General features: G+C 43.6%; 1 protein-coding gene and 1 long non-coding RNA gene across 6 annotated transcripts in view; one reads left to right on the top strand and one right to left on the bottom strand.

Moving 5' to 3' along the window:
* Positions 1–4,436: 4,436 nt before the first annotated feature.
* TMTC1 (transmembrane O-mannosyltransferase targeting cadherins 1) overlaps positions 4,437–26,028 on the top strand; it is a 262,529-nt gene continuing 240,937 nt past the window's right edge. For 3 of the 5 annotated variants that reach the window (XR_012647083.1, XR_012647084.1, XM_075006377.1), the window contains exon 1: positions 4,440–5,043. Coding sequence is in view for 3 of the 5 variants with exons in the window: in XM_075006377.1 (XP_074862478.1) it covers positions 4,535–5,043 (509 nt within the window). In the remaining 2 variants the exon portion in view is untranslated. Of the gene's footprint in view, positions 5,044–26,028 lie in introns of all 5 variants that reach the window. The other 2 variants (XM_075006402.1, XM_075006395.1) reach the window with 2 other exon arrangements.
* LOC142007216 (uncharacterized) lies at positions 18,447–19,863 on the bottom strand. Its single transcript, XR_012643905.1, has 2 exons — positions 19,673–19,863; positions 18,447–19,419 (listed from the first exon to the last, which is right to left on the bottom strand). It is a non-coding gene; the product is annotated as an uncharacterized LOC142007216 (long non-coding RNA).

Below are 26,028 nucleotides of genomic sequence, written 5' to 3'. Positions count from 1 at the left end.
TATGAGTTTTCACCTATGAGCAGAAATTTGGGAATCAATTGTGCTCATACAGTGAGGGATGAGCATATGTGCTTTAACTTTGTTCCTTACCCAGTACTGATTGATTGTTTGATAGGAGATGTGCTTGGGGTTAAATGAGAAAAGTCTTTTGCCTATTATGTGTTTCTCAAAAGCTAAATGGGAGAATTTAAATAGGCCCCACCTTAAAATAGTGTCAGCACATCACTGCTTTACTGAAATCATACAGTCCTGCTAGATGACTATTTAAAAATACAGCAGGAGAGTTTGTAACTGATTTTGAAATAAAAAGAGACTTTGTCAATAGAGGCGTTTGTGGAACAAATGAAATAGTAATAAGTCACTATGGCTATGTCTATACTACCCGATAAATTCGAATTTAAGGCAGTTAGCTTGATTGTACCAAGAGACTGTCTTCACTGTAAATACCACTAGCTTGATTTAGGGAGCACTCAGACTGGTATCATAACACTGTTGGAACCGGCTGGGTGTAGCATCAAGTTCGAATGTAAAAGTTCGAATGGCACTGGTGTGGAAGTCCCATGTCTTTAAATCTAATTCATTAGCTTCCAGAGGCTTAGTGGCACTGCTGCACCTGTTTCCCAGCTCCCCACCACTCATGGGAGCTGGGAAACTGACTGGCACTGCTGCAACTGGCTCCCTGCTGTACCTGGCTCCTGGCTCTGGTGAGCCAGGAGCATCAGCACTAGTCAATTTCCCAGCTCACCCAAGCTGTGGGGACCTAGGAACCAAGCAGCAGGGTCAGTGCTGCTGGTGGCAGGGGTGCAGGAGGGCCCCACGGAGAGGGTGCAGAATGCAGGGATGAGGGAACTGCGGGATAGGTTCCCACAATGCACTGCTGCAACAGTCCATGTTTGGCCATTGTGTGGCAGCACTAACTCAACTTAGTGTGGACTTTGTGGGGAAGTGAAGATACTCAAAATTGAATTTATAAAACTCAGCGTTATAAAATCAGATTTAATAAATTCAAATTTATCTGGTAGTACAGATGCAGCCTGTGACCAGACTGCATTCACCCAAGGGTTCTGAAGGAACTAAAATATGAAATGGCATACCATAGTTAGTAGTTCAGCAACCTGTTGCTTCAATTGGCCTCAGTACAAGATGCCTGGAGGGCAACTAACAATGCTCATTTTCTAAGAGAGTCCAGAGGACATTCTGGCAATTACAGGCTTGTAGGCCTAAAATCAGTCCTAGGCATATTATGGTACACTACTAATAATCTCCAAGTAATTTATTTTGAATTTTGTATGCATTAAGTTTTATTAAACAAATAGAAGTTTAATTGGAGGGTGTGAATTTTGCGGGATGATCATACAGGTTTAAACCACTCCAGTCTTGCATCATCCATGGCCCAGCATGATTTTAGTTAGCTGGATGTCCACTTATTAGGCGTATGGCCAAGTTTCCCCATGTCCCATAAAGTTTATTTACATCAGTCCTGGCTCTCCGTGTTCTGTGCTGTTATTTAGCTGTAATTTACCCCTAAACAGTAACAGAGAGAAAGCCATGCTAGTTTATATACTATCAAAACAAAAAAGCAGTAAAGTAGAAAAAGACTAACAAAATAATTTAGACTAAAGACTAACAAAATAATTTATTAGGTGAGCTTTCGTGGGACAGACCCACTTCTTCAGATCATAGCCAGACCAGTATGGCTATGGTCTGAAGAAGTGGGTCTGTCCCACGAAAGCTCACCTAATAAATTATTTTGTTAGTCTTTAAAGTGCTACTTTACTGTTTTTGTTTTTACCCTTAAATGTCTTCTAAGGGCCCAGAAAGCAGTGGAAGTGTTGGTAATGCTGCTAGACAATATTGACCTCCTGTGGTTTGGTAAATTCACTGGTTTGACATGAGTGAGGTTCGGAAGGTGCCAGACTAGAGAAGTTCAACTTTTAAATACAGTAGATGGGGGAAGAGTTAATAGCGCTTTTGTTAAGGAAAGTTATGCTCCACCAATCTACTAGAAGTCTTTGGAAATGCCAACAAGCACTTGGCCAAGGGTGATCCAGATGATTGTATACACAGACTTTCAGAAAGTCTTTAACTAAGTCCCTCATAAAAGGCTCTCAAGCAAAGTAAACAGTGATGGGATAAGATCCTCCCATTAATCAGTGACTGGTTAAAGGATGGGAATAAATGCTCACCTTTCACACTGGAGAGAGGTAAATAAAAGGTCTGTCCAATGTATTTATAAATGAACTGGAAAACAGGGTAAACAGTGGGATGGCAAAATCTGCAAATGATACAGAATTATTCAAGACAGTTAAATACACAGCTGAGTGCAAGAGTTACAATAGGATCTCACAAAAGTGGGTGACTAGGTAGCAAATGACAGATGAAATTCTGTTTTAAATGCAAAATAAACATAATCCTAACTATACATTCAAAATGATAGGGTATAATGAGATCTTGGAGTCAGTGTAGATAGTTCTGTGAACACTGCAGCAAAATGTGTATCAGCAGTAGCTAAAGAGGCTAACAGTGTTAGGGACCCATAGAAGAGGGGTAAATAAAGCAGATTCATGATACTCTTAAGCTTTGAGTACTATGTGCAGGGCTGGGGACTCTATCTTTTTAAAAAATATATATATTAGAACTGGAGAAAGTACAGAGAATGGCAACAACACTTGAATATGGAATAGTTTCTATACGAGGAGAAATTAAGAATGGAACTGTTAAGAACATGAAAACATAAGAACGGCCATACTGGGGCAGACCAAAGGTCCATCCAGCCCAGTAGCCTGTCTGCGGACAGTGGCTAGTGCCAGGTGCCCCAGAGGGGGTGGATGGAAGACAATGATCAAGAGATGTGTCTCCTGACATCTATCTCCAGCCTCTGACAATCAGAGGCCAGGGACACCATTCCTACCCTTTGCTAATAACCTTTTATGGACCTACCCTCTGTGAATTTATCTAGCTCTTTCTTAAATTCTGTTATAGTCCTAGCCTTCACAGTCTCCTCTGGCAAGGAGTTCCACAGGTTAACTATGCACTGAGTGAAGAAGAACTTTCTTTTATTAGTTTTAAACCTGCTACCCATTAATTTCATTTGGTGTTCTCTAGTTCTTGTATTGGGGGCACAAGTAAATAACTTCTCCTTATTCATGCTCTCCACACCTGTCAAATTTATATACCTCTATCTTCTCCCCCCTCAGTCTCCTCTCTTCTAAACTCAAAAGTCCCAATCTTTTTAGCCTCTCCTCATACGGGACCTGTTCCAAGCCCTTAATCATTTTAGTTGCCATTTTCTGAACCTTTTCCAGTGCCAGGATATCTTTTTTTAGGTGAGAAGACCACATCTGTACACAGTATTCAAGATGTGGGCATATCATAGATTTATATAGGGGCAGTAAGATAGTCCTCCTCTTATTTTCTATTCCTTTTTAAATAATACCTATAATCCTATTTGCCTTTTTGACTGCCTCTGCACACTGCGTGGATGTTTTTAAGGAACTATCCACGATAACTCCAAGATCTCTTTCCTGATTAGTTGTAGCTAAATTAGCCCTCATTATACTATAAGTATAGCTGGGGTTATTTTTTCCAATGTGCATTACCTTACACTTACCCACATTAAATTTCATTTGCCATTTTGTTGCCCAATCACTCAGTTTGATGAGATCTTTCTGATGTTCTTCACAGTCTGCCTTTGTGTTGACTATCTTGAACAGTTTACTGTTCATCTTAGAGATGTCTAAAAGGATGGATATAGAGGTCTGTCCCAATGTAAGTGCACATTTTAAGGTGGAGGATGTTGTGATGCATGCATACCCATTGGTAGTATCCCAGTATACCTGTTGCTGTGTGGTTAAGTTCGCTTAGGTAGTTACACAGAAGCACCTAGTATTTTGTGAGCCTGCCAGTCTGGAGGGAGAATGGTGGGTTGTTACATTTGACATGTTACCTTACAGGGTTCAATCTCCTGGGCTTTGTTCTTGTCCCAGGTGCGGAAACATGAGATATCTGAAGCATGCCTTGCCTTTTGATTACCTTACCCTTCCCCCTTACCTTAGGGGAGACATGGACACACCTGCTGAGGAAGCTGATATCCAGGCAGTGCTGTGCCCGGAGAGGGGCTGGCTAATAGAGCAGGGGAAGACACATGATAAAAGATCTAGCCGGGGGCAGCATTTCTCAAGGTTACAGGATGGGACTAGGGCTCAGCGGAGCTGGTTCTAGCCCCGGCTCTGGTGATTTGCGGGTAACCTTCAACAAGTACCTGCCCCCGACCCAAGCCTCAGTTTCCCCATCCATAAAATGGGGGTTAGGCCAGGCAGAGGCCGCCTCGAGCACTCGTTTAGGAAGCTCAGACGCCGCCTCCCTCCCCACGCAAGGCGGGCGGGCTGAGCTGCAGCTGCTTCCCCTTCCCCCCCGCTCGGAGAGGGGAGAAGGGGATGCTCCTTCCGCTGGGCCCAGAGCCCGGGCCCTCGCCCTCCCGCGCCATCCGCCCCCGGAGCGCCCAGGTGCAGAGCCGGGGAGCGCAGCAAGGAGCATGCGTGCCGGGGCGGAGGGACGGCGGCTGTTTATTTGCAGCTGGGCAGGCGGAGCAGCGGCAGAGCGCGAGCGGCTCGGGCTGTGCCTCTGCCTGCCCCGGCGGCACCATGCGCACTGCGCCGCTGCCTGCCTGCGCCCGGCGGGAGGAGGATGCCCCGCGTCCGCCAGCGGCCAGCCCGGCAGGATGGTGACAGCCTCCGCCAGGAGCCGGGACCGAGCGCTGCAGCCGCCGCCGCCTCCCCACCCTGCAGCTGCTCCAGCCCGGCCCGGCTCTGGCCGCTGCCCGGCGGTGGCGGCGCTGCTGGTGGCCGGGGTGTGCGCCCTGTGCTACGGCAACTCCCTGCGGGGAGAGTTCGTGCACGACGACGTGTGGGCCATCGTGAACAACCCGGACGTGCGGGCGGCGGCGCCCTGGGCCGCCCTCTTCGCCAACGACTTCTGGGGCAAGGGCATGGCCGAGAACACCAGCCACAAGTCCTACCGCCCGCTCTGCGTCCTCACCTTCAAGTAAGTGCCCGCCGCCTCCGCTGCAGCCGGGCGCCGCCTGCTGGCTGTCGGCGCGCGTGGGAGGGAGCCCCCTGGCGGGCGCTCCGTTGGCTTCCCGCTCCGGGCCGGGGGGCGCCGGCGGGACTGGAGCTGGCGGGAAGGCCACCAGTGAGCACCCCCGCCGCACAGCTGCCGGGGCCATCGCCTGGCGCCCGCGCAGGAGGCGGGAAAGGGCTGAGCGGGGCTTGCAGCCCACCCGCTCCCGCCCTTGGGACGAAGTCGGCGGCGGGTTTCCGGGGTCCCCGAGCTGCCTCACCCCCCGGGCATGGTTGGGGCTGGGAGGCGAGTCAGTGTTTGTGGCGTGAGCGGCCCGGAGCCGGGCGCCTGCCTTCCCTGCAGCGCCGAGCGGCCAAGGGGCTGAGTTGGAGCGTGACAGGCGGGTGCTGGGGCTGAGCGCCCCCAGAGGAGGGCAGCCCGGGCCGGCGGTGGGGCGGGGGGGAAGCGCTGTTGCAGGGACTTCGGGGGTTCTGGGCAGGTGCACCAGCCAGCTGTGGGGTTTGGTGGGTCTCTCACAGCGTCTGCAGCCCCACGCCAGGTCTCCCTGGTTTGTTGGCTTTGTATAATGAGATACATGCCTCGTGAGAAGAGGTGATCTGGGAAAGGAGCAATTACTCCAGATCTGAAGAAGTGAGGCTTTCCCACGGAAGCTTATCACCTGACACGCATCTTTAGTCTTTAAGGTGCTCCAGGACGGCTCGATCATCTTTTCCTGTTCACCTTCTCCTCAAAAGAAACAAACAATCGCCAGCGTCTCTTAACATCTCCCTTTCTGCAGTACTGTAGGGTAAGGGAGGGAGCCTTTGTCAGCTGAGCACTTTCAGTTAATCTTCTGAGAGGATAGGTGTTACGAATACTTTTTAAAAGGAGAAAAAAACCAGTCCAGTAGCACTTTAAAGAGTAACAAAATAACGTATTAGGTGATGAGCTTTCGTGGGACAGACCTGCTTCTTCAGACCATAGCCATACCGTAGCAGACTCCATATTTAAGGCACAGAAAACCAAAAATAGTAATCAAGGTTGAGAAATCAGACAAAATATTATCAAGGTGAGCGAATCAGAGAGTAGAGGGGCAGAAGGGGGTGAGGGGAGTCAAGAATTTAAGATAAAGCCAAGCATGCTTAAGAGCCCCAATAATGACCTAGAAAATTACTACTATGACTTTTTAAACTACTTTTTAAAAGGATCCTCCTTAAAGGGTCTCCCTTAAATATGCTACGTCTCTTACTGTCTTATAGCTGCCAGTCTGGTGTCAGTCACTGGTTTCAGACCCAGACAGTGTGTTTTGCATTAGCTGCCCTGGTGCATCATATGCAGAACAGGCAGGGAACAGTCTTCAGTAGCAAAAGAAAGAAGGCAGGTTGGGCAGCAGCAATGTAACTGATAGTTGTGTTCCCAGTCCTTCCCCAACCCCCTGCCCCCCCAAAAAAAAAAAAAGAAAACAATCTGGAAGATAAAGAGGCAGCAGATGGAGTTAGTGCAAGTGCATGTAATTAATCCATGTCCTTTTGGTTATTTTCCTACATTTTTAGTGTTTTGATCAAACCCTTGCTGTATAGTGTAAAAAAACTAAAATAAAATAAAATTTTAAGGTCATGAACTCTTACTATTGCTATGAGAAGATTTATGGGTTACATTATACCATGCTTATAAAATATTTACAAGCATGTTACAGACATAAGCGGTATGTGTTATACTGCTATAACAATTATAGCTGGCTTTAAGCAGATCAGTGGAAGGTGCATTATAGATTGACAAAATCCAATAGGTCAATAAATTGACTATAACAATCATTAACTAAACAATTTAATTTATATTAAAAAAAAAAAAACCTTGCATAAACTAGTTGTAAGTGTACCCTTAGTATAAAATGAAACCCATTAATAAATACGCAATTTCTTATTTTCATTTGCGTAAAGGTACAGTGTTCTTGGTGTTTTATGGGCAGGTCTGAAGACAAGAACCCTGTCTTGAAGAGGTACTCGGTTTGCACAGGCAAACCCATTACTACATGGAGAACCATTGACTTCAGTAGGGCTCTGCATTAGTGCCAAGATCATCACCTATGGAGCTGATGGCAGGAGAGGGCCTACACTGCATGAGATAGAGAAGTGCTTCTGATTTTTAACAAAGTATCTGCAATGAAATGCAATATACTTTTTTTGTCTTTGAATTTGAACTAGTATTTGCCTATACTGCTAACACTTATTAAGGATAAAATCATGCTTGATTTACGTATGCAGATAGTCCTTTTTGACAATTCTCATTTTTGTTTCCAGGATTTGGTCCTGAAGTATATCTATTTCAGAGTGTTTACTGTACAGTTTTAACTTGATCAGTACATAGCCTGGGTGTTGGATATGGAAGGAATCCCTTATTTGTTATTTGGCTGCAGAGTGAAGACTAATTAATCTCAAAGGCCAAAGCAGCCTCTATGAGACCTTTGTGGGTTTTTTTCCCCCCACCATTATCAGCAGTGGGGGAGCTGGAGGATGGCAGGACCTGAGCAGAGGTGTGTGGTTTGGACCCACTTCCGGCAAATTATGGATAGGAGGCTCTTTCCAAGTGGTACTTGACTCCTTGTGTGGGGTGCATGCTCTCTGTGTGTAAACATCCACTCTCCACTTGCCTATTAGAACATCACTGGAGATGGACACCTTCCCTCTGGAGGAAGGGGTGGATTTACCCTGTTGAGAATAAAATGTATAACAGAAGTTGATCTCTTTAGCAAAAATTGAAATGAAAGCAGCATCCAATATACTTTTCAGAGCTGGGAGCATTCACTTAGGATGCTTAAGAAAATGATGCATTTGCAGACTATATCGAAGTTGGAATGGGTGGCTCAGCCATTACATTCAATTACACTGTTGTGTAAGTGAAGATAAAGCGGTTTTAGCAGAAGCAAGACCCTGTGTGAAGCACCAGTCATTATCCTCCTCTGGAATAAAGTTATAATTCCAACCATGGAATTTGTTCAGTCTGTTCTATGCATATAATTCAGAGAGCTGGTGGATTTTTGGGTCATAATATAGCAAGAGTCAAAAGAATCATCACATTATAACAAGGACATTTGATATTATCCCTTACATGTCTTTTAATTGTCATGCCCTTCTCATAGCTGTGACATCAAGAGAAATTATTTGGGATGCTCTGTAAAATTTGAACTGACACTGAAACAAAATTTGTGACCGTATCTAGTATGTTCTGAAAATTTTGTTCGTTTGAAAAACAAAGCAAAGTCAAGCAATTTAAAAACTTCAAGTTATTTAACAATTCACATTAGAGCAGGCTAAGACTAAAATAAAGCAGATTTCAAAATATAAATCTTTAATTTCAGCATACAGTTTACAGATTAATACACACGTATCAGACATAATTTATTCTGTGTATGCTCTGAATAAGAGCAGTGAGAACAAAACTGAAAGGCCTGTATTACTAGAACCTTGAACTAAAAGTAAAATATTCATAGTCAAGGTACTTTTTTCTGTGGGTGTCTAGACATCAGCAAGCTGGCATGGTGGGGGTTGGGGAAATAGCCATACCCACTCTGCAATCCTGAATGTAGGTTTTTGGCTTAAAAAAAGTTGGCTTAGTTTACTCGATTTGCTGCTGTTTACTCTCTCCCTTTCCTTTCTGTCTTAAACAAACAAAACAGGAAAACTGACTACTTCACAAAATGTTTTTTCTGTACTCTGCATCTTTAAATTACAGTTTCCATCTCTTGCCAGATCAAGAATTATGGTAGTGAGAGGCAGTGCTTTTAAGTAGCTCTTAGGAGAGGAGTAGTTTTATGGAGTCCAGTGCTAACCTCTAAGGCTAGTTAAAATGTGGTTCTGTTTTGGAAAGTGACCTTTTCTTTTCCTTTTTTTTTAAATTTATAAAAGATTTTGAGGACCAATGCTTGTCAGTAATTTCCATTATAAAATGTGTTCAAGTAAATGCATGTCTGTAACTTTCTAACAGCCAGTCCTTCAACTCATCCTGGAGTCTTAGAAAGCACTCAGCTTAAATATATTTTGGTCATTGTTACTGGTTAGAGGTTCTGTAGATCTGTTATGTTAGCCACTCCCTTTTTTTCTCATGGATTTGCACAATGTTGCTGATTTGGAATTGGGACTAAATATACATTACTACAGGGGACTGAAGGTCTGAGATCAATCCACTGGTGGTTGATTTAGTGGGCCCAGTGAAGGCCTGCCAGATCAACCCCATCACTTGCTTTTGTCAACCCTTTTACTTTAATTCCGAACAAGAGTAAGGTAAGTTGACAGAAGTGATTCTCCCATTAACCCTTTAAGTCAACCTCCTGTGATAACTAAAGGGACGTCCACTCCACCTACTTTATTCACATAGCAGGTGTTACATACCTTAAGTTAACTTTCTGCTGTGCTGTGGATGTAGCCTTACTAAAGCATAAAATCTGAGGGTTGCTTTCTTTTAACTCTTCTGCAAATCTAGTAACCAAAGTGGGGGGGAGTAAAACTTGCTTTTGGCACTCAAATGGTATATGACTAAGATAGCACTTCAGTATAGTTGTTAGTGCTGTTCCTTAAACAGTAGTTTTACTCTAATAGGCTTGGAAAGAACTTTCTCTTCTGAATTTAAAAATAACTATAAAAACAAGTTTCAAAGGACATTAAGCAGATGTCTTGTTTTAACGTCAGTGAACATAGCCTATAACGAAATGAAAATTCTGCCCTTAAAGCCTATTTGCAATCCCATTAAATCAAGATGGAGAGGGACAGAGAAATGGACAGTTTATTTGGGACAAAAAGAAGCGGGGTGGGGGAGAGAAGGATGGATATGTAGTTCACAGGGTCAAGAAGGGGAATCCAGAAGGGGACATCCGGTAGAGAAAACCAAACCCACCCCACTTCTCTTACAAGAAGTTCTTGGAATGCTTCTGGTGCATGAAGGAAATGGAAAAGTGGCTCTGCAATTGCAATAACACCCTCTGACCCCAACCTTTCTGACCCTCTTCCTGGCCATCGTGGCTAATGCCAAGAGGAGATGGACAATCATTTTGCTGGACTTTGTGGCTCCATGAGCAAGGATATAGACAGCTCTGGAGATTGAAGTTCTCTCACCACTGAACTAGTATAGAAGAATGCAATAGTGCATGCTTCCTTCACACCAACCTGCCTTTACCCTTAGAGAGCAGAGTAGCTGAACCTTAGCAGAAAGACCAGTGAATGAATTGACAGCGAAACACCAACAATAAGGGTAGTGCTGGTGGCTTTTGGGTCACAGATACTTGGGAGTTAGCCTGATAACATTTCTTTTCACAAAGAGCATAGTATGGCTGTCAACAACTAGGAGGGAATGATCCAAGACCTACTGAAATCAGTGAGAAGACTCCCATTGTCTACAATTTCATTTGAATTAGACTGTTTAAATCTAAGACAGAGATAGTTGTTAACACCCAAGAGGCAAGGTGTTCAGTAATCCATTATCAGTTTCCCAAACTGTTCAGAAACCTATGGGTAAATCTTTCTGATGTCTGGCCTGGGAGTAAAGTTCAAGGTTATGGTGTTAAAATAATGGATTCCCTAGATTTGGTTTGATTTTTTTTTTCTTTTTTTCTTACAATGTATTATTCCTACAGTTTAACACCATGCTAATACAGTGAACCTTAATTTATAAATACTTTGTGTTCACAGTTATGTTTTGCTGCACAACTGTTTCATAGCCATATTACAACGTATAGGGTTATCTCTGTTCTTTTTACACAATCTATTTCAGATGTTCTTAATTTGACAGTAAAAAAAAAAAAAAAAAAGTCTTTATCCTGAAACTTACAATACATGACCTGAAGCTGATGTAAATTTTCAACTGTTCACCAAATACATGTACACTAAAAAGGAAAGTGAACCAGAGTATAATGTTAAATATTTAGTATGGGTTGCACCTCCTTATATCAGCAGTCTTGGCTGGCATCATCTGTTGTCTAGCAGAACCACTGATGCTCCTGGACTGGAGAGTGCCAGCTGCAAGGAGGTGTGAGCAGCTTGGGGACAGAACCCAGTAGCAGCCCACACCAGCAAGGGACTAGGGCCAGAGCCCCTGTAGTGGCAGTGTGGAGCTGGGACTGCAGCCCCATGGGGACCAGGGAGGAAGCCAAAGCCCAGTGGAGGCTGAAGTTGGGACTTACGGCAACCAGGGGCTGGAGCCCTGAGAGCTCAGGACAGATCAGAGCCCTGCAGGGTATGGAGCTCTGTGGTAGTGAGGCCTGCCAGAGCTCTCCTGCAGCCCCAGAACCAGGGCTGGAGCCCTATGTATGAAGCAGATTAGAGCCCCACTGCAGTCCCTGGCTGGGACAGGATCTCCATGCATGGGGCTGTTGGGAACCTTCTTGCAGCTCCATGGGACTCCCGAGTGGGGGGGCTGGCAGGAGCCCTGGGCTGGAGCTCCAGGCACAGGACCTTCAGGAACCCTGCTGCAGCCCCATGGTGCCCTGGGCCTGGGCTGGAGCTTTGCACGTAGGGTGGACGAGAGCCCCAGTAGCTGAATCCCTGTTGAGACAGAGCCTCTCTGAAGCCTGATGCTAGAACCCCATGGCAGCCCTGCAGCAGCATAGCCTGGGTCAGCAGGGAGCTCCACAGCTGCTGGGCAAGGAAGTGGTGGTGGGGAGCCAAAGCAGGTGCTTGAGGACCCATGCAGGAGATCTCCCCTGGACCTGGAAATGCTCTCATTCAGGAGTGGTCAGGTCCCAACCATGTCAGACCAGTGAGGTGCAACCTGTAGCAGATATTTGATGCTGTCTTCATTGGTGCTTTTTCTGTTTAGTTTTACTTCCACTCCTCTCGCACCAATTCCCCACCCCCGCACGCTTATTTCCCTTTTCTTTCCTTTCCTTAAAAGTCTCTGCTTTTGACAAACCTTTCCTCCCAGATGGAGGAGCTCTGACAATGCTTTTTGAGTACAATAAAATGAATTGTGATTTGTTTATCGGCATTTCTTCTTATTTGGATGACTTTTTTTTTTTTCCAGTTTGTTTGTTTGGTTCTTACTTGTTATAGTCTCACCACCAGGCTGAGTCTGGAAGTTAGAGCTGAAAGATTATGTAATAAGCTATTTCAAATTCAGTTAAAAATTCTAACTTCCATCTGGCTTTAATACTACCCTTGATCATGCAGCATAGCTTCAGTGTAATCCTCATGGGTACTGTCTTCTGATGATGACTGATCACGGTGACTCTATCCTTTTGAATATGTTTTGATCCTGGTCCTCTCTCAGGTGAGTACACATGTAACCTGATGGTGGCTGGAAAAGTCTCTACCATTGCAGTGCTAGAAGGCACAGCAAACAGCACTTCTATGCAGTGTGATATGTCCTGGAAGGAGGAGAGCCTTTTGATTAACAGTTTTGCTAAACATGAATGTTTGCTGCCATTTCTTGGGGATCTTATTTAAAGCCAGTTTAGAGGTAGCAGCTGCTGCGGGTGCGGTGGGCGGGGGAGGGCTGACCTTGTCTTCATTGTTCAACACATCTATAATATTCTACTGTACTGTACACTTGTACATTTCCCACAATGGTTAAGCTTGGGTTTTTATGTTAGGCTACTCTGTGGGGTCAGAGCTTGTAATTGTGTGAATAGTAGTTGCATTAATTTCTTGAGTATTAAAACCAGTTAGTTTTCTGCTGTTTTGCCTGCAAAGACCTATCAATATTTGTATGTTCATGTGTCATTCCTAATGAACTGTACCTTCGCTGCTTAGTAGAAACTTCTGTTCATTTTCCATAAAACATAGTAGAGGTGAAGGGGAAGGTGTTTTTCATTGGAGTACAAACTTCCGTACCTTTCTGGTATATGTCAATGTTAACATTCTGAGGGGATTAGTACAGTTGCCTCTAGTTTTAGAAGTCAACAAATGTGGTGCTGAAGAAGCTATTTTGGGTCTATGCTTCATTACGTTCAAAGTAGAGTAGCACTAGTTTTCAGGTATCCTACAAAAATTATCTTCCAACCCTAGTGCAACAGCATCAGAGCATGCCACAGTGTAAACGCTGGTAGGATGTGGACATTTTGGTTCCAATGGGTTTTCAAGGCATGCTGGAGGAAAGTATTTGAGCTGTCTAGTTAACATTTTAACACTTATTAGCACTGGTGCTGGTAGGCCACTGTTGGAATACAGGTGCGTATTTTTCTAGCATTTGGTAGATGAATCTTAGAGTTTACTGTAAGCAGTCTCCATTCTATAAAGTAGTAAAATCTTGCACAGACTTACCTAATTGGCCATTTGCAGATATAATTGCATGATTTATATGAAAATGTGCTTACAAAAAGGAAAACCAGAAAAAACTTAATTGCTCAGTTGGCATCCCCTTTTACATTAATTTGTACAAATATATAAGAACCTGCCTCTAAATTTCCACTTCTCCAAGATTTTTAATGAGCTTTAGGATACTGTAACAGAATTTGTTTTAAGAACTGTTTGCTCTAACAAATTATCATCTTTAGGCTTTGCAGTTCTCCTTTCGACAATGTATTTTTTGTCAGTCTGAAAATTAAACACCAGCTGTCCAGGGAAAACAAGGTCAAGAAAAACACAAACTCTCCTATTATGGTTTACAGTATCTTTAAATAGTGAGATTTTTAAAGAAGAAAAGGGGTTCGGGGGGAGAGAGTGTGTCTCAGTGGAGGAAAGGGACCATGAAAGTGCCAAGTGTTCTTGGGGCTTTTATATAACATAACCAGCTTTGAGTTTTATCTGAAACAATTCCATTTTTAAGTCACTCTTGTGCCATGAGTCTTTATTAGTTCTATGTCAAAAAGGCTAATTGCTGAATTCTGTTTAACTGCAGTGTTTTGTAGAGGTTAAGGCTGAAAACTGACATGAAAAATTAGGACCCTGTAGAAGGCTATGCAGATTTTTCTGTTTTCTCCCTCCCTGAAGAAAGGAGACTGAATCCTATGGTTTATGCACTATTAGCCCTCTGCGTAGGGGAAAAGTGAACTTTTCCTTAGGCCTAGGATTTTGTTTTTTACCCGTTTACCTGGACAGAGACATAAGACAAAGGTCCATCCTATACCACATAGTTACATGGTAAGCTGTAACTTTAAAATGCTCACTTACATAGTGGGAACCAAAGAATTCCTTAGCTGCATACCATAGGGATACACCCTCTTTAATGTTCTTGAACAGATTTTATTACATTGATAGATCAAGGTATTTCCAAATTAAATGCTAATGTAACTCTTCTTTCTCTGCATGAATTTGGCAATGGTATCTGAGCAGTGTGTGATGCAATGAACTACACATGATGAGTTGAGGCCAGAGTCTCTGCTTCAGAATGGAGTGATCTTGGAGCTCAGTTCTCCTTAGTGTGGGAACAAAGGCACCAACCCACAAGTATTTATACTGGGTTTAATAGTAAACAAATGTGTTTTTATTAAGTACAGAAAGTAGAATTTAAATGGTTGCAAGTGATAACAGAAAGGTCAAAGTAAGTTACTAAGCAGAATTAAGATGAAACACTCCAACCAAGCTCAATATTTTAAGAAACTTGTTATGTGTCATTTGTTACCCTAACAGTAATTCTGATAACTTTCTCACAAGCTAGGCAGCCATCTAGTTTGGGCCTAATCCTTCTCCTTTTTTGAGTCTTAGCTTTTTTTCCAACAATCATCGTGTCTGTAAACAGCTAGTGTCTAGGTGTCTCTCAACAGCCAACTCCCCAATTGTTTGGTTCCCTACTTAGAAATTTTGCCCAAGGCATGAATCCTTTGTGTTCAGCTTCAACCCTTTCACACATCCATGGAAAAGTACTACATACAAATTGGGTTCCAGCAGCAGGTGACCTGGCCCCATGTCTTAGTAGGACCAACTATAGTTCAGGCTTATAGTTTCACTGGACTTCAGACTTTCGGGAAGCACCAGGCTATTAAGTTCTTTAAGTACCACTAATGGCTTTCACTAGCATGCTTAGATCAATGCTAGATTTATTCTTCATATTTTTAACTTCAAGTACAAGAATGATATGCACAAATAGAAAATACACCTTCGGGGGGGATTGCAAACTCTCCAGTGATAGGTTACATGCCACGTTATGTGTATTCAAAACATAATTTATGAAAATATGGAGGTGCAACATCACACTCGCCTTACAGTCTCCCTTGCCCCTTCTCTTCCTTGAGGAGCACAGGGGTATACTTCCAAATTACAGGAGAAGTGCCATGTGCAAAGAAGTGCTAAGTCCAGTGTGAATGCATTGCGATCATTAGTTTTGATTCTGCTACCATTTAGTTGACTGGCAAAGCACCTATTGACTTCAGTGATGAAGGGTTAAGCTCTGCATTGCCAGTAACTTCCAGGTGCTCCACTCTAAACTGGACAGGTGGTCATAAAGCTCCTACGCAGGGTCATCTTTGATGTGGGAGGGATAATACCATGGTGGTGGTACTCTTGTTGTGTTTGCTCACTGTCCAGATGTACTCTTCACGTGGCATCAGCCTGAGGGACCCTTGTTTTTTATCATCTTACATTTATATAGAGGTTCAATCCAGCTAAGCTGCCTAATTTGAACAGAGGCATTTTCCTGTGGTAGTGACTGTATGACACCTGTCCTCTTTCCTGGGGTAGAGTCACTTACTCAATCCATTTTATGACCACCATAAGGGGACACCTTCCTCGACTGATATGGAGGAAAAGTTGAGAGGGTCCGGTTGGCCTGAAGACAAAGCTTCCTTAGTGGAGTTCCCTTTCAGAGCTCAGTCAAGGAGAAGACAATGCTGGAGAGAGATCTTTCTAGCTGACATGCTTTAGCTCAACAGAAATGATGGTCTTGATGTAGGGATTATGCTGAGTTAGGCTTAGTACCATCAGACTCTTAGACCTTTAATGGTATTTTCTACCTTAAAACAACTGCACAAAAGGATGACATTAAATCAAACATTTCTAAGTTGAAGGCCAGTCTACAACTGGCTAAATCAGAGAGCAACCCTCACATACCTATGCTGTTATTGATCAGGGGTTCCAGATGCTGCTCTCTAATAAGCTAGGGTTGGCAATCCTGTAAATTCCTCTCCCACTTGTTGAGGTATATACAGAGGTACAGGCTAGGGCATAGTGTGTTGGGAAGGGTGACACTTTTTTGTCTTCTTCATTCCTATTTTTCAGCACTGTACTGTGGGGTATTTTGGCTTTGTGTAGGAGGATGTTCATGTCCCTGGACAGTAGCTGACCCTATTGCATAGTCTTATGAAGCGTGCATGACTTAGAAAGCTGTGGATAGATTTTTAGCTGATTTGAAGTACTGTATTTGTGTGTACATAACGTGTAGAAATTGTAATTACTATCAACATTTCAAAAGATTTCTAGTGAGATTGTTTGAGAACAAAATGTTTCCTTCAGCATTTGGCCTAATTTGTTTTGCCAGATCGCCTTGGCAGAAATGGAACCATACCTGCACATTTTCACATTTAATGTTCATGGACCACTATATATGACATCATATATAATCCATGCATGCATGTGCACATACTTGGATTTCGATTTTACAGTTTAATGAAAGGCTTATCCTAGTGTGTGTTCTTTTTTAAAAAAAAAAAAAAAAAAAAAGCCCAGCTAATAGGTTATTGCTTTTTCATATGTAGCAGCTGTACTAAACACAGGGCGCCCTTACCATTCGTGGTTTTACATATTTGTAGTATGCTGTGCCGCACCAGTCCAAGCACATGATGCTGCATGCTGACACTTTTTTCAGTGCACTCTAGTAATGGGGTCTGAAAGTTTAAAGGAGAAATGGAAGCTACAAAATGCCATACTGAGACATTTTAGATATGGCATTTGTTTATCACATATAAATATTAATCTAGTATATCATTTTATACAGAAAATGTGATTATTTTGTGTCAGGAACATTTTCTACCCCAAATATTCATGGATTTTGCCATTCACGGTTGCAGCCAGACAGAGCCCTCCCCCCCATGCTTTTGCTATGCTCCATCTGGCTTCCCTTAGGTGCTTCAGGCACGAAAGGGTTAAAAGGAACAGCCCAGTCTTGGAATGCCTGAGAGCGCAGATGTGCTTATCTCCTTGCACAAGTCTTTGATGCTCCGGAGCAAGAGCCAGGCTGACCCTGAATGGGCTGAAACCAGACAACAAAGGACAACGGACTAACAGACCACCAGGGCCTCAGGCTCCCCTTGGCTGGTACCAGTGATTAATATGCCCACTTGGTCCCAGACGGAGGAATCTCCGGCCCATTAAGAAAAAAATGCCCTAAATTGTTTCCACCTCACAGGTGCTAACTAAACCCTTGGACTCCCTGTGAGAACCAGCATCACGGGACGATTTAATTCAATTGGCACCCTTTTAGATAAGGAAAAAATGTACATGACCCAAGAGGTATAAGAGGAGGGTCTGGCAGACCCCTTTTTGAGCTCCAATTACCTTTGCCTGCCGGACGGGAGGGTTTTTGCCTCCTGAGGTCCCAGGGGATGCCCGTTTCCTCAAGGGGGAAAAAAAACCAAAGACTTCTTCCCAAGGGATTGAGAGAAGACTGGCCACGCCACGCTGGTAACGCAGGGGTGAGAATAAGACCTGCCAGGTATTTTACCTTTTGCTTTTGCGCACATTTAACAAATATAGATCTATGAATTAAAGTGTATGCTAGCTATTTGTAGTCAAAGTATAAACCTTGTAATCTTGTAACCATAAGAGCTTAACTTGTTAGCTAAATAAACAAGTAATTGACTAAGTGGTAACCTGACTCCTCCTGTTACTGTGCAAACCGAACACAAAACAAAGAGCCCAGCTACTTTTCAGCTGTAACAGCCTGGTCACTGGTGGGGCGTATTGAGAGCCAAGTGCTGAGTTGTGCTGCCTCCACGGAGCAGACTCCTGGGGCACCTTGTCAGCCTTCCTGGCTGCCCGCTGCGAAGGGACTCTGTCCTAGCAGTTAAAGAGATGGGTGTAGGAGGCTGTCAGTACAACCTGTGGGGCACCCGTCAGCCTTTCTGGCTGCCCGCTGCAAAGGGACTCCGTCGTAGCAGTTAAAGACTCGGGTGTTAAGACCCTGGGGCATCAATCAGCCTGCCCAGGCTGCCCGCTGCAAAGGGACTCTGTCCTAGCTGTTGAAGACTTGGATGAAAACGAGGGCATAGGTGGTATCCCACCCAACCATCAGCTAACAGTTATCGAGGATGTGAGTGACGTAAGAATAAATTTGAATATTGATTAGGCTAAGTCAGTCACACCAGAGCAATGGACTGGACTAAAACTGAGTCCTTACCAGTGCTCCCAGGATTTTACCCCGCGACCCTGCTCGCCGTCTACGGTGGGTCTAATCACAACAGGGTTTTCAGGGTGTGTGAACTGCGCTGCTGCGATGTGTTTACCCAAGGAAGAAATACGGACAAGGTGTTAGGTTCAAACAGCGACAAAGGGTTTATTTAACAAAGTAGAAGTGTGGATTATGGTAAGCTAGGTGACACAAAATGTATGGACCCTTGTTTTTCTGAAATAAGCACAGGATTTAAATACTAATTGGCTTATAGCCTTAAACAATAGGTAACTGCTATAACAGCACTGCTATCTAACCCCTTAGCTACTTACTGCGCTTCCGGGACGGGCTGTGCTGTAAAATGGAAAGGATAACTTCAGAGCTGTATTGTATCTATTTATTCCTGGATCTTCCTGAGGTTCACCAGGTCGCTCAACCCTTGGCCGACTACCGCGGGGAGCAGATCTTACTTAGAATAAGAATTTGCCTACGCTAAGCTAGGTCAATTCTCTAGTTAAGTGGGTTGCCCTGCTGGCCAAGCAGGGGAGAGCCCAGTATATGTGGGGTTTCCTTCTGAGAGGTTATCCCCTTAGTTAAATAGTGGGGTTTTCCTAGTTAAAGGTTATCCCCTCAAAAAGGTACTGCGTATTTCGACCACCTTGTTATGGTAGCCCTTTATTGCAGACCTTCATTACCCTTAAAGGGTTACTAAGAACACCAGGGTTTTCCCTTTATAGGGTTATCCCTGACAGCTCTACCCTCCTAAATAGGGGGGAGCTTATAGCTCTGGATTATAATTATAAAGCAGTTTGCCTAACTATTCTTCTGTGTGCATGTAATAGTTTTAGGCTAGACCAATAGCATTGGCCTCCTGTGCCTTTACAAAGAGACAAGGGGTACAAAATATAAGACGCAGATCATGGACTTGGGGAAGTCCCAATCCACTCTGTTACAAAACTATATAAAAACATTAACTGCTCACCTAATTACTTATATTGACTTTAAACCCAGACCACAAATACCTCCTTATTCCTGCTCTGTAATCCAGGCGCTGGGCCTGTAGTTCTCTTCGAGCTAGGAAGTTATGCCCTTCACGGCGTGCTTGTACAGCAGCTGCGTCAGGTCAGATAGTAAAGGAGGAAGAAAAAGAGAGCCAGGAGGAAAAACCAGCTTGGTTAACAAAAACCTCCTGTGTTTTTTAGGAACGACCGTGATATTTCAGGCACCGGCCTGCGCTAGGGTCGGTGACTGGAAGGGCAGGGTCGCTGCTGCCGTTTCCCCGTGCAGGGCACCGTTGTTTAGGCGGTGCAGTCTGCCAGGCAAACCCTCCGGATAAAAGAACCGGAGCCTTACTAGTGATTTTTACCTCTTTGTAGACTGGAACTCTTCTGTTCTTCGTCGGCCCACGGCGGCTAGCGAGCGATGACTGACACACAAGTCAGCTTCGGCTCTTCCACCAGCAACGTTCAGCTACAGGCTCAGTCCAGCTCTTAGCTCAGTCCTTCTCTGTAGTCTTCTTTCTTCTTTGTCTGCTCTCCTCCGAGGTCAGGTCTGGAATGCCCCAAGCAGGGCTGCTCTCCTGAATATATGCAGCCTGGGTGGACCTGTTTGACAACTTCTGCCTGCTAGGTCCTCCTCAGTGCCACAATGTATCAAAGGGGCATTTGACTATTACATATGTATAAGGATTCTAAATTGACCAATCAGTTTGAAACCTTTCAAACCATAACTTCATACATATTCATAGCCCGCTGAATATTAATTGCAACTGTCATTTTCTAACTGTCATTTTCCAGCGGCCATTTTGTGTATCTAAACACCATTTTAACAGTAAATATACTTTACAATTTATCTAATTTTGATGTGGTTTGTGAGGGAAATATGTCACCACTGCTGGTAAAGCAGATTATAAATTTTTAAATGCTTAGCTTAAGGGCTGTTTGGTCAGGATGCAGGGCAACCACACAGACACCACAGCTCATGGACAGGGACATATAAATCACCTCAGAGGATTTTTCTACAACAGTGATCCCAAAAACATATCCCGCAGGAATGGCAAGGGCTTCCTGCAAACAACATCACATAAATCTTGCCTGTTGCAGTTCAATGACACTTGGCCCTGTGCTGGGTATTGAATGGAGTGGATACAAGGCATTTTCCCTCCTGAGTATGTTCTCTGCCTTATGATCAGGCACTGGTGTACAGCTCTTGCACTGAGGGGAGTGAAAAGACTATCTACTCCTTTTGGGGGGCACGTGGTTCCCACCTCCAGCACTGTCTCATGGTTTGGGAATGACAGATGGTGTTGGGGGATAAGTACCTCCCAATAAAAGCATGAAAAGCAGGCTTGGGGATTTCAGGAAGATTGCTACTCTGCAATAGGAAGCTCTTTTGGAGCTGGTCCAGCTTTGGACTGCCCCTCTCTCTGTTGTGTGCAGCACAAGTGCCATTTAGACCTGCGAGCGTATGATGCTACTATATATTTAAGACTGAAATTTGTTTTGAGTGTCTTTGGTTACTTTTTCTCCTTCATTTTGTGATGGTGGGAATGGGGGCTGGCCTGCAGTGCTTAGGGCAGGCAAATGTCACTGGAGAGAGGGGGAAAAAAAGCCTTATTCAAGAGTTCTTGATCATTCACACGAATTGAAGTCCTGTCAAAATGTAACTGCTTCAGGCATTACTTCAAAGTCAGGGGTTAGGTTATGCCGAAGTTGTATTTTTCCCAAACTCCTTTAGCTCAGTGGTTACCTTCAAAGTGTTCCTGTGGGAACAAAAATGGAACACACAAGTAAGACTCCTTCCCTATTAAAGTTATAGCGGCTGTCAAAAAGCAGCATAGGGTAGATAAAGTTCTATCATTTGTAAGTTGCACATGTAGAAAGCATTTATAAAAAACATATGTTGTCTGGGCTTCACAGACATGCCAATTCTCAGCTGATTTAGAAAAAGGGAGGTGTTTACATAGTAATAACAAGTCAAGGGCATTGTTCACGAGCCATGTAAATCCTGGGGAACTGCCATCTGACTCTTAGTGAAGGTGGATACAGGGATTGTTTCCACTTAATGTAAGGTTTAGTCTACACAGTACTTGAGCTGATTTTATTGTGCATTATTTAATTTTGTTTTTAAAATTTCCTATGGCATTTTGATTTCAGCACCTTCTAATTTGTAGGTGATGTCTAGAACTGTGTTTCTCAATCCTATTGATACCAAGGATGTGCTTGCTGCCTTCCTAAATTGTGTCAGGGAGATCTCAAGGAAGTCATTAAAACGCTGATCTAGAAGATGTAACAAAATGGTCAAATCTGATTCATTCTAATTAATTTGATTCTATTTTCAACTGCATGTAAAGCAAATCCTGTTAACAACTGTTAAAACAAGTTGGCAGCAAGTACAGTGAGGAGACAAGTTTATGAATATCTTGTGAAAAAATTATCTTAGCAATTAGTCACAGTTTCCTATTGTGGCAGCAACAAATAACGAACATGCTGTTGTCTCCTCAGGAGACATACTGATAGGATAGCAACTAACGTGTCCCATTACTGCACGGTTCCCATTGCATCTGGATTCTTGGTGCAAATCCTGACTTAGCGAAGCACATAAGCACAGCCTGAAAATTATACATCAGTATTCCGTCAAAACAAAAAAGCAGTCATGTAGCACTTTAAAGGCTAACACAATAATTTATTAGGTGATGACCTTTTGTGGGACAGACCCACTTCTTCAGATCCCAGCCACACCAGAACAGACTCAATATATAAAGCACAGAGGTCCAAAAAAATTATCAAGGTTGGCAAATCAGAAAAGCAGAGGGGAGGCAGAAGGGGGGTGTGGGGTGAGGTGGGGAAGTTAAAAGTTAGAGTAGAACATAAGAATGGCCAGACTGGGTCAGACCAAAGGTCCATCCAGCCCAGTATCCCGTCTGCTGACAGTGGCCAATGCCAGGTGCCCCAGAGAAGGAGAACAGAAGACCATGATCAAGTGATTTATCTCCTGCCATCCATCTCCTGCCCTTGCCCTGAAGGCTAGGGCACCATACTTTACCCCTGGCTGATAGCCATTTATGGACCTAACCTGCAAAAATTTATCGAGCTCTTTTTTTAAACCCTAATAGAGTCCTGGCCTTCACAGCCTCCTCCGGCAAGGAGTTCCACAGGTTGACTGTGCGCTGTGTGAAGAAAAATTTCCTTTTATTAGTTTTGAACCTACTACCCATCAATTTCATTTGGTGTCCCCTAGTTCTTGTATTATGGGAAAAGGTAAATAAGTTTTCTATATTCACTTTCTCCACACCATTCATGATTTTATATACCTCTATCATATCGCCCCTCAATCGCCTCTTTTCCAGACTGAAAAGTCCCAGTCTCTCTAGCCTCTCCCCATATGGGACCAGTTCCAAACCCCTAATCATCTTAATCGCCCTTTTCTGAACCTTTTCTAATGCCAATATATCTCTTTTTGAGGTGAGGAGACCACATCTGCACGCAGTACTCAAGATGTGGGCGTACCATAGTTTTATATAGGGGAAGTATGATATTTTTTGTCTTATTATCGATCCCTTTTTTAATAATTCCTAACATCCTATTTGCTCTGCTAACTGTCGCTGCACACTGCGTGGATGTCTTCAGAGAACTATCCACTATAACTCCAAGATCCCTTTCCTGATCTGTCGTAGCTAAATTTGACCCCATCATGTTGTATGTGTAATTTGGGTTCTTTTTTCCAATGTGCATTACCTTACACTTACCCACATTAAATTTCATTTGCCATTTTGCTGCCCAATCACTCAGTTTGCTGAGATCTTTTTGTAGTTCTTCACAATCTGTTTTGGTTTTGACTGTCCTGAACAACTTGGTGTCATCTGCAAACTTTGCCACCTCACTGCTTACCTCATTTTCTAGATCACTGATGAACAAGTTGAACAGGATCGGTCCCAGGACTGACCCCTGGGGAACACCACTAGTTACCCCCCTCCATTGTGAAAATTTACCATTTATTCCAACCCTTTGTTTTCTGCCTTTTAACCAATTCCCGATCCATGGAAGGATCTTTCCTCCTATCCCGTGACCGCCTAATTTTCATTGGTGTGGGACCATGTCAAACGCTTTCTGGAAATCTAGGTATATTATGTCCACTAGGTGCCCCTTGTCCGCATGTTTATTAACCCCTTCAAAGAATTCTAATAGATTAGTTAGACACGACTTCCCTGTGCAGAAACCATGCTGACTTTTGCCCAACAATTCGTGCTCTTCTACGTGCCTTGCAATTTTATTCTTTACTATTGTTTCTACTAATTTTCCTGGTACTGATGTTAGACTTATTGGTCTATAATTGCCAGGGTCTCCTCTAGAGCCTTTTTTAAATATTGGCATTATATTGGCCATCTTCCAGTCATTGGGTACCGAAGCGGATTTAAAGGATAGGTTACAAACCACTGTTAATAACTCTGCAATTTCACATTTGAGTTCTTTCAGAACCCTTGGGTGAATACCGTCTGGTCCTGGAGACTTGTTACTATTCAGCTTATCAATTAACTCCAAAACCTCCTCTAATGTCACTTCAATCTGGGAGAGTTCCTCAGATTTGTCACCTAAAAAGGCTGGCTCAGATTTAGGAACCTCTGTAACATCCTCTGCCATGAAGACTGAAGCAAAGAAATCATTTAATCGCTCTGCAATGGCACTGTCTTTCTTGATCGCTCCTTTTATATCTTTATCATCCAAGGGCCCCACTGCTTTTTTAGCGGGCTTCCTGCTTCTAATGTATTTAAAAAACATTTTACTATCATTTTTTGAATTTTTGGCTAGCTGTTCCTCAAAATCTTTTTTGGCTTTTCTTACTACATTATGACACTTAATTTGGGAGTGTTTGTGTTCCTTTCTATTTTCCTCACTAGGATTTGACTTCCACTTTTTAAAAGCTGCCCTTTTCTCTCTCAAAGTTTGTAAAAGAGTCCTTATAATGGGCCAGGTAATTGCTGTTCCAGTTGAAACCATGTGTTAATGTGTCGAATTTGAATATAAATGACAGTTGTGAGCATTCTCTCTGTAAACAGTTGTTGAAGTTCCTTTTCAGTAGAACACAGACTTTATGGAGTGGGCCATTTTGTTAATGACCTCAAAGTGCTGGCTGACAGGTTTGTGTGTGTTGGAGTTTTTTGATGTTGGTTTTGTGTCTATTCATTTTGTCAAAGAGTGTCAGCAGTCTGTCCTATATGCATGGTGTGTGGGCATTGTTGGCACATGGTGGCGTATATGATGTTAGTTGAGGAACAGGAGAATGTGCCTGTGATTCTGTGATTAACGTGGGTATGTCCAGTGATGATAGCTCCAGAATAGATATGTGGACAAAGTTGGCAACGGGGCTTGTTGCAAGGAAGAGTTCCAGGATTAGTAGTAGTGTGGTATAGGCTGTGGTTGCTAGTGTTGAATCCGCATCAGGTTGGGAGGTTGTCTGTAGGAGAGAACAGGCCTGTCACCTAAGGCCTTCTGGAGTGTGGCATCCTGATTTAGGATAGATTGTAGGTCTTTAATGATGCATTGCAGTGGTTTGAGTTGGAGGTGGTTTTCTGTTGTTGGCCTTTTTGGGCCTATTTTGGAGTAGCTGGTTTCTGGGTATTCATCTGGCCCTGTCGTGTGTGTGTGTGTGTGTGTGGTTTAAAACTTCTCACAGTGGGTAATTCAGATTTATGAATGTTTGGTAAAGATCTTGTCGTTTTTCGTCTCTGTCAGTAGGATCAGAACAGATGCAATTATACCCAAGAGCTTGACTGTAAATGATGGATTGCGTCGTGTGTGTGGGGTGGAAGCTAGAAGCGTGTAGGTAAGTATAGTGGTCAGTGGGTTTCCGGTAAAGCATGGTATTGATCAGGCCATCACTGATTTGTACTGTAATGTCCAGGGAATGTATCTCTCATGTGGAGTGGTCAGGGCATAAGTTGATGGTAGGGTGCAGATTGTTAAAGTCTCTGTGGAATTCTTCTAGAGTCTCTTTACCATGGGTCCAAATGATAAAGATGTCATTGATGTCTCACAAGTAAAGAAGGTCTAATAGGGGATGAGATCTGAGGAACTGTTGTTCCAAATCATCCATAAATATATTAACATATTGTGGGGCCATGTGGGTACCCATAGCAGTGCCACTAATCTGGAGGTATAAGTTGTCCCCAAATCGGAAATAATTGTGAGTGAGAACAAAGTTACAGTGGTCAGACCCCAGATTGTCTGTGGTAATGTCAGGGGTGATATTCCTGATCGCTTGTAGTCCATCTTCATGTGGAATATTAGTGTAGAGAGGCTCTACATCCATGGTGGTGTCGGGAAGTTTTCCGGTGTTTTGTAATTTCCTCAGGAGCTCATTGGTATCTTGGAGATAGCTGGGAGTGTTGGTGGCATAGGGTTTGAGGAGGGAGTCTACATAACTGCATAGTTCAGTTGTAACGGTGCCAATACCCGAAAATGATAGGGGTGTCTGGGGTCTCCAGGTTTGTGGATTTGGGAAGTTAATAGAATAATCCAGGTCAGGACTCAGATGGTGTGTCTGTGTGAATAAGGTCCCGAGTAGAAGCAGGGAGTTCCTTAAGTAGTTGTTGTAGTTTCTTTTGGAATTCCAGAGTGGGATCAGTGGAGAGAGGTCTGTGAAATGTGGTGTTGGAGAGTTGTCTGGCTGCCTCCTGTTCATAGTCTGACTTATGCATGTCAGTATTCCAGTTTGACTTCACTG

This window comes from Carettochelys insculpta, chromosome 1, assembly GCF_033958435.1.
Source record: "Carettochelys insculpta isolate YL-2023 chromosome 1, ASM3395843v1, whole genome shotgun sequence".
NCBI classification, from domain to species: domain Eukaryota; kingdom Metazoa; phylum Chordata; order Testudines; family Carettochelyidae; genus Carettochelys; species Carettochelys insculpta.
Note: the sequence above shows the minus strand (reverse complement) of the source record. Positions and strands in the feature narration are given on the sequence as shown.